The sequence below is a fragment of the Alligator mississippiensis genome, chromosome 1 (genome assembly GCF_030867095.1).
Source record: "Alligator mississippiensis isolate rAllMis1 chromosome 1, rAllMis1, whole genome shotgun sequence".
Lineage (NCBI taxonomy): Eukaryota > Metazoa > Chordata > Crocodylia > Alligatoridae > Alligator > Alligator mississippiensis.
Genome location: NC_081824.1, coordinates 364,074,814 through 364,087,745, shown reverse-complemented (window position 1 = coordinate 364,087,745; position 12,932 = coordinate 364,074,814). Strand labels below are relative to the sequence as shown.

At 41.6% G+C, this 12,932-nt stretch overlaps 1 protein-coding gene across 1 annotated transcript in view; it reads left to right on the top strand.

Annotated features, from left to right (window-relative positions):
- The window catches only part of PCCA (propionyl-CoA carboxylase subunit alpha), a 476,911-nt gene that overhangs the window by 20,351 nt on the left and 443,628 nt on the right, over positions 1-12,932 (top strand). The window contains exons 3-4 of the mRNA XM_059721102.1: positions 1,116-1,163; positions 1,263-1,331. Coding sequence (XP_059577085.1) covers positions 1,116-1,163; positions 1,263-1,331 — 117 coding nt within the window. The remainder of the gene's footprint in view (positions 1-1,115; positions 1,164-1,262; positions 1,332-12,932) is intronic.

The window sequence follows — 12,932 nt, the reverse complement described above, 5'->3', positions numbered from 1 at the left end:
AATGATGATGAATTTGCATTGAATGCTCGGCATCTAGGCCAAATATTTTTTTTTTTTTTACTTGGAGAAGGGGTGGTGAGATGGGGTTCACTGTTCTCTTATGGTTTATTATTTCCTAGTTTCAAGTGTGATGGTAATATGGGATTTCCAGGATGGTGAAACTAAACTGGTTCTTTGGCTGTAACTGCATGTATTTATTTAAATGAGCCTACTCTGCTATGTCACGATATGCCTAAATTGATTTTTTTTTTTTTTTTTCATGGGGAGCGGAAGAGTGTGCAGGGGAGGACACTGATGACTTCTGAATGTCTGTGACTGTAGAGATGGCAGTGGATCTTTGGTTTTTCTGGTTTGGGGGAACAGAGAAATCCGATTCCACCTAGGGCAACAGTGTTCACCCTAGTATTTTTTAGTACCTCTTCCTCCTTTCCTTTCCTCCCTTTCTCCTTGCCCCCTGTTTTGGTAACACTATCTCGGGAGCAGTGGTAGTGCAGTGTGCGCCCTTTACAGGCATGCTTGCCACTGGGAGAAAAGAAAGTTAAAATCTTTTGTTTGAGACTTGGAAAGGGTATTTAAAGCTGGCCTATATGTAAATTGTTGAACTGCCTGTATTGGATAGGGACTTGTGTGGTGTCTCTTGGGTTTGGTTGATATAATTATGCTAGTAAAAACACTAATGAATGTGTAGCCATCAGTACAGCTTATTTTAGCATGTGAATTTAAAATAAGCCACATCACATAAGAAGTTAGAGTGCTTACATGCTGGAAGAGTACTGCCACTTAACCAGTGCTGACATAGGTTGAGTGACAAACTTCTAAATGTAGGCAAAATCTAAGAGTCCAAAGCCTGGCAGTAAAGCAAAAGACTCCAACTCAGAGTTGAAGAAACTTATACAGGAGACTTGATCATAGTTTCATAGCTCATATGAACTGATTGAGTCCCCCTTTCAGTCTGAATAATGAAGAAGGGACTGTAATGAGTTCAGGGACTATCTTAGTAGCAGAGTAGTTTTTGAAAGTTCTGTGCACAACATAGGCCAAACCATGGTCATGTCAATAAAATAAATGTTGACTTGGTTGTGTCTCAGAACCCATATCTGTGTCTTTTCTTTCAGACCTTTGAGAAACTCCTCATTGCCAACAGAGGAGAGATTGCTTGCAGGGTAAGTTTTTAAGTTTCCCCTCTACCACCACCTCCATTTTTATCTGTGGTCTTTATCTGAAGTCTTTATTTTAAATGCAACTGTTTGTCTTTTAATTAGGTCATCAAAACATGCAAGAAGATGGGCATTAAAACAGTTGCTGTGCACAGTGATGTTGATTCCAGTGCTGTAAGTACTGCTAATTTAGAAAGATTTTTTTTCTTGAAATTCAGAAAACCCAGCTATCTGAATCCAACTGCCAGGCAACCTTGTTTACCATGATAAGCATGCTAGTAATTCTGGAATATAGGTATATCCCCTCTCTGAGACAACTGTGTATTTCAGTAGTGTGCGTGTTCATGTGTTTTTCACTAGGCTATCCAAACTATAATTGGTTGCTGCTAGGTTCCTGGACACAATCAATGACTCTAATCTTAGCTAGAAAGGGCAGAGAGGCCGGGAAAAGGGGATTAGTCTTGTATGCAGGTAAGAAACATCAAAAGCCTGTAGGCTAAGATAGAAAGAAGCCAAGGAGTGGAGCAGCTCCTGATGAGGATTTAAGCATCCTGGAGAAGGCCAGGATTAGGGGCTCCTAGCACAGATATTAAGAAGAGCAACAGGAAGTAAAGAGGTTGTTTTTTTTGTTTTTTTTTCCTAATGCATATGTAAAATATGACATGCTACCAATGATGATGAAAATTTTATCACAAAGGAAAGAAGAAGAAAGTGGATAGCCATTATTTAATTCTCACCACCAGCATTTAATTCTGGCTAATTGGGGAGAGGGATGCGGGAAATGGTGTTTAAAATGAATTTCTTTTTCATTACTTAAAAAAAAAAAGAGGCAAAATGCAACTATATAAAATTACATACTCAGTAATTTGGAGCAGGAGTTGAAAGCTATCTAGCACAACCTGCATCTTGAAATGGAAGTTGCAGATTGGGTGGATGTGGAGAATAGTCTGCTGTTCTATTACATGTGTTCATCTTGCCAAAGTTCTGATGTACACTAAATTGGGCCTAGAGGCCAGGGACTAGGGAATGGGAATAAATTCTGTAGGTGTGTTGTGGTAGTGAACAGAGGTCAGCAGCTTAGCCCAATTTACAAGTATTAGTTCACTCTGAAAGGGTAAACAAAAAAAAAAACAAAACAAGAAAAGATCAACTTTATTTCACCCACCATTTTTTGGGGTGGGTCAGGGGAAGAATAAGATACTTTCAACCAATATTTTTATTTATATAAAGGGTATAGAATTAGTTATATACACACCAAGGTGATGGAAGTATTAGAGAATGTGCTGAAAATATGAAGCAACTGAGAAAAAAGAAATCCTGCTTCTACAATTATTTCCTCTTCAAACAAAAAACTAAGTGGAATTCTAATAGCAACAAAGACAAGATAGCAATGAGTAGCCACGGAGTAATGTTGCTTATAAGGATTTGAATATATATAGAAGAGTAGGTCATGATGCACACTTTAGGGTCTTAAAATGCTTGGCTGATGCTTTAACCACAAAGTTCTTTTGGATAAGGCCAGGAAATAAGGTTCTTTGAGCTATTTGAATGCAAAGTAGGTATCTCTAAAGTCTTAACAGGTTAAATGAATCTTCTTCACAGCAGGATAGCTACTCTCTGGGGGAAGAGTAGTGGGTTCTGCCAGAAGTTTTAATTAAACAGAAATCTCAAACTGTTTTTTTGGGGGTAGAGAGCAACCAGATGTTTCAGATGAGGGCAACCTCAATTTCTTTCTCAAATGACTGAAAACAGGCTTGGGATGAAAGTACCTCCTCAATTGTAATGATAGCACCACTGGAAAAAATGTTGCAAGGAAAAGCTAAGGAACTACTGCAGTACCTAACATAATTCGCTAAAAGTTTATGATAAATGAAGAACAGGCTGACACTAATTGGATCTGAACAAAAAAAGGCATACGATAAAGCAGTGAATGAAATCAAAATTTTATTTGGCATTTTTTAACACAGCAGGGACTCTATAACCATAGAACATAATAAACTGTAAATGACTAGAAAAATCCCATGGGAAAGTAATATAACTTATTTGAGCTCTGGAGTAAAAGATGACTAATCACACCTTAATGCAGTGATTCCGTTTTTTGTCTGTCAAAGTCAAGATACTCCAGGTATTGTCTGTTTTTATATCAAAGTATTTTAAAACACAAACATCTTTCATGTTAAGTTTTTTCCATGTGAATTTAGTGCTTATATTTACTGCCTGTTAGAACATACTTTTCCTTGAGCAAAAATAAAACCTAGAGAGCCCATGCTGCTGTGGCTTTAGAATTTACAAGTGCTTTTTATTAGCATAAAACTATTAAATGGTATTCACATACCTCAATGTTGCAAGATTGTCTTCTGTGAACGTGGTAGGTGTAGGGCTGTGCGAAACGGCTGTGTTTCGATTTGGTTTTGAATTCGGTTCTTTTGGAGGACGGTGATTCATTTCGGTGTTTTGGATCACTGTCCTGTTTCATTTCAGCTGAATCTCCTCTGAATCTGTTTCGAATGGGCTGCAAGGGAAGCTTTGCAGAGCCCTACCCATCCAGGCAGGGCTTAGGTGTAGCGGCTTGGGGCCCCAGTGGGGAACAGGATGGGGTCATGGGTGACTTGTCTTGGGGAGGGTGCTGCCCTCCATGCAGGCAAGGAGACCCCTGTGTGGATCTCTGATCCCTGTTACACCGGGGTCGCAGGCCAGGGAAGCAGTGCAGAGCAGTGAGCAAACCTGCTGGTCCCTGCCATGCAACTTGGCTCTGCAGGGAGCAGAGATCTGTGCTGGGGTCTCCTCACCGCTGCTGCCCACCCTGTGCTGCCTCGGCGATGTGGGGCTTTGTGGGGTGGGCAGCAGCGGCAGGGAGACCCCCGGCATGGATTTCTGCTCCCTGCAGAGCTGAGTTGCGTGACAGGGCAGCACCGTACAGCTGTTTCCCTGTACAGCCCAGCTCCGAAACTCCGAAATTTTCTAAAACATTTCTGAAACGTTTCAGATGCCTCGGTTTTTTTTGGAGATGTTTCTGAGTCTTCCATTTCGATTTGAATTCGGTGGTTTGGGTGCCGAAGTGGCCTGAAACGCTTCCAAAATGAAACAGTTGCTAAAATTTCACACAGCCCTAGTGGGCAGCAGGAGAAACTGCATGTCCTGAAAAGTGTTGCTGACTTCTGAGTGTCTTTTCAAAAATATTTTTAACTTTTTCTAAATTTTCAAGCATAACCTTTTTTTGAAGTGTATGTAAATATAAGAAGAGAGAGATCCCTTGGGGGTGTATGCATGCAAACAAATTTTGTATTGAGAGATGCACTGGGATAGTTTTTCCTACAATTTAAAAGAATGCTTTGAAATCATTGGTTCCTGTTGTCTTTAAAACTGATAAGGAAAAAAATTTAAATGTAGTGGAATCTAGAAATATTTATCAACTGCCCACTATTTTTTGAACGAAAAGTGTACCAAAGCTAGACACTTAAAGGTTTACTGTTGAGAGGACAATATTTGTATAGAGAGCAATGCAGAGAGCTGGTAGTAAATGGACTTTAGACGTGTAAAAAAAAAAAAAAAAAAAAAAAAAAAAAAAAAAATCCAACACCTTCTAATGTAAAACCTGTCTATTCTAAAATGTGTACAGTTTTTTCATACTGAATTGTTACAAAGCAAATTATCTTGTTGTCACAAACTTATTCCAATGCTTATCCAGGAAGAGAGCATTCTAGAGTTTTGGGTTTGGATACAACAGTGAAGTATGGGACTGAGCTAGGTTTCTGTATATTTAAAAAAAACAACAAACCAAACCAACAGGAACAACACAACAGAAAACAAACAGACTTTATTGCTAGAGTTGCAGGGATTGACTCTTGGAGTGGAATCTGGTGCCATGAGAAAAGTGCCTAGGCACATATACTTAGGGTAACCATACATCCTGGTTTGGCTGGGACACTCCCAGATTCCCAGGCCATTCCTGGCTGGTTGGTCAAAATTCCCTGGCCAGAGTCTGGCAGAGAGGTGGAGTGGCATGGTGCTCCAGGCAGATGGACAGGTAGGCACCGCTGCTGCTGTGCAGGAGCCAAGGTGTGCCATGTGTGGGTGGCATGGTACCTGCTCCAGTCTGCCTGCCTTGTTCCTGCACAGGAACAAGGCCTCCTGCCTGGCGCACTGTGCCACTCTGTCTCATCGCTAGACTCCAGCCTGGGACTTTTGACCAGTAGTCTGGGACTGGACTGCAGAATCTGGGAGTGTCCTGGCCAAACCCAGATGTATGGTCACCCTACCTATACTGTGCATGTGAAGCTGGCTCCCTGTTTGGGGAAAAACAAAGGCATCAGATGGGTCCCAAGACAGGAGCATGTCAAGCAAGGAGCTGCCTGTAGCTAATATTTTATCCAAGCAGCTTTTTGAAACAGCAGTTCTGATTTAATAATTACATTGACCCATTCCTCAGAGCTATCTTGTATCACCTAATGCTTTGCATTGCCTTTGCTGAAGTCATTTTAGTACAGTTCCACAAAATCTAAAATAACATCAAGCAGAAGAATCTGAATTAGCTTAATTCGTTAATGGCTCCTGGCCTTTCAGGTGGGTTTAAAAAAAAATGACTACCCACTTGACACTATATATTAAGCTTGCATATGTTACTCTGTATGAAGAGGTGAACTCCTGTAGTCTATTGCCTGTGCAGAAGATGATTATTTGTTGGCTAAAACTGACTTAGCATGTATGTTGTAACACTTTGTCACTGAATGGAAGTGGAGTGAACAGCAAGATATCAATGAAGCATGACTTGAGTTACTTACTGGAAAAATGTTGAATGCATTGGGGTATTTCTTATCTGGAAGTAGTGCTAATACCGGTAGCGTTCAAGGTTTTGCTACTTACTTCTCCTGCTTTATTTATCCCTTGGATAAATATTCAGGGGCAAACAGCGTACCTGGATTTCAGCAAATCTCAGGTCTTCTCATATAATGCTTAGCCTCATCTTTCATAACATTCATGACATTATTCAAATTAGAAAGTTTATCCAACTGCTTACTGTAAGATGTTTCATTGGCATGTGTTTTCTGAAAGGATAGGATTTGGTGCTCATGTTCAAGAAATTAGTATTTGACTTTGTAGGGGAAGCTTAGATGTAATGTAATATAATGTATTGTTCTATGCTCTGTGGTGGCTTTATGGTGCAGAGTAATAGTTGGCAGTGTTTTCCAGCTTTGGGTAGGAATGGCTTTTTTGGGTCCTAGCACTGGCCTGCTTTGGACCCAGCTGCTGCTGCCCTTTTTCCTTGCTGCTGCTGCTGCTTCTCTCTGCCACCCGGTAGATGAAGCTCATTGTTGCTCGGCTGTGCATGGTATAGTGTAGGCAATGTCCCTGCTTCCAATTACAGCTAAAGCCCCAAGCTCTGCTGACTGGATCTGACCCACTGGCTGTAGGTTGCTGACTCCTGGTATAGAGAAATGACCACATAGAACTTGGATAAGACACCAAAATTGCTTTTGCTTGTGACAGTTTGGAAAATACTGTGTTTACTCAAATCTAAGACAACCCTGTATTTATGACAACCCGCCCCAATAATTACGTTCTATATATGGAAAATTTATAAATTTGTTATAATTTTCCAGATATAGAATTTTAATTATTGGATGGTTGTCTTAAATTCATGTCCTCTCCCCCCCTCTTTCCCATTTCTGTAACAATGGAAGTCTTAACACATATTTCATAAAATAACAGGTTCCTTCCTGCATAATATATGAATGTGTTGAAGAATGTCCTTTGCATTTTTATTTATTAATTTTATTTATTCATTCATTTATATGTATATTTAACTTTTTTACTAATTTGAGGGGCAAAACAAATTATAATATATATATTTTTTTTAATTAAAAAACCCCAATTTTTTTGCCCTCAAATTAGTAAAAAGTTGCTTTCTTTTCCTCTGCATTTTCAACTGCCAGTCTGTGCTTCCACCAAATAGGAACATGGAAGACAAATATAAAACGCGTGGAAGCACATCTCCACCCTGAGGCAGTTTATTTTCTTGGGATGTCCCAAGAGTATCTGAATTACCCCAACCATTCAGTGGTCCAGTGGAACTCCAAAACCATTGCAGTGTTGCAGCTGCTCCACTGCTGGGGATTGCTTCTCCATCAGGGATCACTTTTTTTGTTCTGTTGTTTGGGGTCCACCCTCTAGGGTCCCATTACTACTTTTGTTTGGGCTGCCTATGCAACTGCAGCTCTCTTAGACTGTGTGACCTGCTGAACAGCAGGCTCAGTGATTTCAGCTGTCTTAAAAGTGGGTAACAGATTTGTATCTAAATCACCACAGGGGCTTGCGCTTACAAACACTTACCCTCTGGAAACTTGGGACGTCTTTACGTGTCTCCTGAGTGAGGGGGAGCATTTTAATTGGAGCAGCTCTCAGGAGCTTTAATTAAAATGTCCATATCGTCTTATATATTCAGCATCCCACAGTTCAAAATTGCAGTGAGGTGCCTTAAAGCTTGTTCAATGAGCTTTAGTTAAAGCACCCTGGCTGCCATTTTGAAATGTGGGGACACTGAATATACGTGATGCTGAGGCTGCTGGAACACTGGAATGGTCCGCCAGACTCTATTTAATCAAGTCTCCTCTGACACACTCTAATTGGAACATGTCAGCAGATAGCGGGTACGTGCACAGATGTCCTTGATGGTTAACTTCAGTGCTATCCAAGGAGTACCTGCTGTCTGGAGTCTTTCCTACTCGTACTGTTTCTGCCCTAGAACTGAGGCCCACCACACTGGATATATCATTGCATATCTCCCAGCGAGTGCTGGCTTTTAAGTGACACTTGCTTTGTGCCTTCAAATTTCACAGGTTTTGAAAGGTTGTGCCAGTGGACACAAAGATCTAACCCACCTTGCCTGTTACATTAGCACATTTACTCCCACACAGTAAAGACCAAGAACAAGTAGTTTCCAAACTTTCAAACGTGCATGTTATTGAGAATATGTTGGGAAAGAATACTCAGAGTTACCTTAAGAGACATAAGTTATACATATTTTGCTATGGTTAAGCAGGGTTATACAAACACTACCTTCTGCTATCAAAGCTCTTGTTTCTTGATTATTTTCAGGTAAATATTTGCTTTTAGTTAAAAGTAATTGTCACCAGTTCTTTCACTAAGAAAATGGTTAATAACTGGCAATGGTTAGGACTGAATGCTTTTTAGTAGGGTTAGTTGTGTGGTTTTTTTTTTTTTTTGGAGAAGTTTTGGACAAATGACAGATCTATTCAGTGGCATACTATTTTCCTTTTCCTTCCCATTCTCCCTCTTTCAAATGGATGTTTATCTTGTTCATTTTTGCTGGACCGTGTCCTTTCTTCCCCTGTTCCAGGAGCAGAAGGAGAAAGAGGATAGCTGGGGGGAGAAGAGCAGGGGGTGGGGAGGCAGGCACAGGAGGTGGGGATGGGACAGGGGGCAGGCTGCAGATTTGTTTGGTGTCTTTTTTTTTTTTCTTTCTCCTCCCTCCCTATCCAAACAAGCTGTTCCAGTTTGGGACAGGCAGTGGCTCAGCTTCTCCTTCATCCTGGGGCCAAAGTCAGAGCTGAGCCACTGCCTGGACCTATCAAGATGCTAGGAATCCAAGAGGTGGAATTCTTTCCCACATGCTGATTAAGAGAGAATAACCTTGTCTTCGATTCAAGGAAATACGGTATTTGTCTCCACTTGGAAAGACTTATCTACGTGGGCTCATTAGCTAGCTGCTCAGTTAGCGTATATTTAAGATGGTATCTGTTTCTTGGTCCTTTGTATGGTAATATCCTACCTTATTCCTAGATGTATGTTTAAAAAAAAAAAAAAAGCCCTTCATCATGACACTTCCTTTTCATTTGCTTGTTTGACTGCCTATTTTCCCTCAGGCACCCCCCCCCCATCACTTCATTTTTCCAATTAGACATTTGTACAGTTTTTCCTATCCCCCTCTTTTCTTTTGTGTGACATACAGGAAGTAGAATTAATGTTTTATTGCTATAGTCCTTTCTCCTTTCCTGTTGTCTAGGAAACTTAACCTTCATTCTTGCCTTCCCATGTAATATGTTCTCTTACTATTCTTTTCTAGCAAAAACCTTCAATCATTACAAGATTGTTCTCACTTTAATCCTACTTCATTTTTGTAAGGGGGAGACTTTGGCCATTATTGTAGTGTCAGCTTCACTAGGACAGAGCAGCAGTAGTTTACTTCTGCTAAGTGCTCATTTTCATTGCGTAGTATCTCATGGCAATATTAGGGTATGAATTAAAATTTTAGTTTAGGAAGATAGTTACCCACATACCTACCCATGACTCTGATTACTGTGAGAGAAATCAGGTAATTGTTTGCAAGTATATTTCTAAGGTAAACTGCCCTAGAACTATCTGTAGTTTTTTTTTTTATGGTCTAATTATACTATCTTGTATAAAGAAATGAGTGAGAACAATTGTACCAAAAATTTAATAGATTGGAGTGACAGGTGTGGTTTTCAAGTAGCTTATCCTGCCATCTCTGAGAAGCAGGCAAATATGGTCTGTAGTAATGCTAATGAAGTAAATCCCTGCTTGCTGAAGGTGGTGCCTTTAAACCTAATAGGCCTCTCCAAACCATTACAAATGGCTCAAGGGGACAGCCACAGATGTATTAAGCTATTGATACATGTTGTTGGCAAGGCATGGGTCTGCAACCAGTGGATTTGGGAGGTTTTTAGTAGGGGGGTATATCTCTTCTTTTCCATCCCTACTGCATAAATTCCCTTCTTGAACTGACTGGTAATGGTACTCTGTAGTATTCCCTGAGGAACGCCTTTTCAAGACCTGCGTCCAGTGTGATGTCTGCTTTCTTCCCTACCCTATGAAAAAATGTGCACATAGTGCTTATGTTGGGAGACGAAACTAACCTCAGAATCAGCATAGGCACATGCAACAGGAACAGTTGATTTACAGCAAGTTCTTGCCCACTTGTTATTTACAATTTAGAGATTGTGCCTGCACCTGTATCAGCACAGTGTGGCACTGGGATCTGGATTCTCTCATGATGTTAACATTTGATAATTGTTCATATGGGGATGTAGAAAGAAGTGACAGCTGAGGAAGCTCTTTCAGGTCCATACATATCAAACTCACCATCACACAGATTATTAGTGTCACATGTTGGCATGCAGCCCATTGATATCTGGCATGACAGGTCCTGTTATAGGATGATCCTTGGTGGTTCACCTCATGTCATGAGCACAAGCTCAACAAACTGTTTTCTTAGCCCTGTCTACTGGCATTTCTGTATGTTCTCAGTGTTTCTCTCCTCAGCCTATTATGGGTAATCTTTCAGTCCTTCTCTTATTGACAGGCCGGGCTCACAGATTTTCTTTGTATCTGATTTCTTGCCTGTGATGGCATGTGTCAGCACTAGAATCATAAAGTTAGCAATCTTAACTTTTCCTCTATATAAATGATTTCCACATTTGGCACTTAGTCCCAAACATTTCTGTGGCTGGAGACTTGTGAAACAGCTGGTATGTGGATATTTCTTTTCCCACGCTTTGCCACAGTCTTGAATAACTTACATTGCCAAAAACTATGATTAAAAGATATATCAAAGAGTTACAATCCATGGTAAACAAGGCCAGCTTGCCCATGCCTGTTTCAAGGCCAAAGGTAGCACCTAAAAGTCTATGCAGGTTTAAGGCAAATGCCAAACTATCTTCTTTGGTAAAAATATGTTGTTAACTATTAAAAGTTGTTATTCCAAACCAATTTTGTGCACTGTAAGTAGACAGCTGCTCCTGAGTGAAAAATTGGTATAATGTTAAAAGTGACATAGTCCTTGAAGTCTCTGAGGAAATAAGGCTCTATGAGGCAAGAGGTGCCACAGGTATCCTATAGAACAGGTGTGGCCAAAATACGGCCCATGGACCAGATCCAGTCTGCCAACTGATTGGACTGGGCTGTGGGGGGCACCTACCAATTGATAGGATCTGACACATGGCTGCCTCTGTAACACTCCACATGATGCTGAACTCCAGCTGGGGCAGCCTATACCATGCTTCAGCCCATGCCCAAGGCACAGCCTGGCCCTGGTGGGGCTGCTCCCAGTGCGGCTGCAGCTGTCCAGGTACTGCTCTGCTCCCCTCGCCTCCAGAGCTGTCTCTTCTTCCTGCTGCCCTGCTCTGGGCCAGGAGGAAGCTTCATTTGCGCAGCTCCTGCTCCAGCACCTGGGGCTCTGGCTCCAGCTTCCAGCTGCCTTCCATCCACCTGGAGTGGGTGGAAGGCAGCCATGAGTTGGAGCCAGAGCCTTGCGAGCTGGAGCTGGAGCTCTGCGCACTGTGGCAGGAGCAGCTTGGCAGAAGCTTATCCCAGCCTGGAGTGGTGCAGCAGGAGGAGGAGCTGCTGGAGGGTGAGGAGAGTGGAGCAGTACCTGGGTGGCTGCAGCTGAGGGAGCAGTCCCCCCAGATGTGTGCATGGGCTGGGCCAGTAGGCACAGGCTGGGATGCAGCATGGACTGTCCTGGGAGGGGGCATCCAAAGCTTGGGCCTATGTGGAGCGCCATGGGGGCAACAGTGAACCACACTGCCTGAGCAAGCTCTGTTGCACATGCTCCCTCCCCCACTCCTCTTCCCTTCCTCCTGGCTTGCTCCTGGGATCTTGTGGTCGGGCAGCCCCCCTCCTATGCCCTGCCACAGGGTAGAGGATACCTTGCAACCCTGCCCTGTGATCCTGGCCTTGTTCATCCATCTCACTTCTGGACACTGCTCCCTGCCTGCCCACAGCCTCATCCTCCATAGGGAGTTTTGGTGAGTTATTGTGGTAGGGGCGGGGGTAGGGGGCAGGAGAGTGCTGACCAGGCCCTTGACAACTCATCAGAACTCCCGATGTGGTTCTGGGGCCTGAATAATTGCCCACCCCTGCTATAGAACATACCCATGTGGCTCTGGGCAAAACGTTACCTATTAACAGGGATCCCGGTTTTCTCTGATTTAAAAAAAAAATGAAAAAAAAAAAATCTCAATTTTTGGATATAAAGAAGTAACCCAAAATCCATGTTTTTCTGTGATTTAAAATGAAATGCTATTTTAATTACAGAAAAACGTGGATTTTGGGTTACTTTTTTTATATCCGAAACTTGGGGATTTTTTTTTTTAATTGGAGAACCAGGATCCCTGCCTATTAGTCATTGAGAGTCCTGCCCTACTATGTATTTGAGTATGTATCCGTTTATATGTAAAATATCCATTTGGTAAATATTGGAGGAAAACTTTAGGTCTTTGTAGTTCACTATTTAAATTGATGGCTCTGGGAGCTTGTGGTAAATGGAGGTTATTTGAACTTTTAGTAAGAGATTATATTGGGACTTAAAGCCCTTGTGCGTGCATGCATGCGTGCATGCGTGTGTGTTAACGTATGACTACCCATGTTCAGATGGTATCAATGATATGCTCGTGCAGAAATGTGTGTCTGCTGGGATTAAGATGCCCATATGCTGTAATGTTTGTTAATTGAACATTGGGGACTTTCTGTTGCTAATATTAATCCATCCATCTATTCTAGCTGTAACCCAGTATTTACCCAGTATTTATTGTTGTCTAGCTGTTCTGTATACTGATAGAGAATGAGAAATTACCTTGAATTAGCTTTTAAAATATAATAAACTCCCACTTTCCCCTTCAAAAACCTCTTGCAGATACCTCCTTCCCCCAAAAAAGCAACAAGAAAACAAGCAAACAAAAAAAAAATTAATACAATTACAGTTGAGATAGAGATAGCAAGCTGTTAATGTACATGATA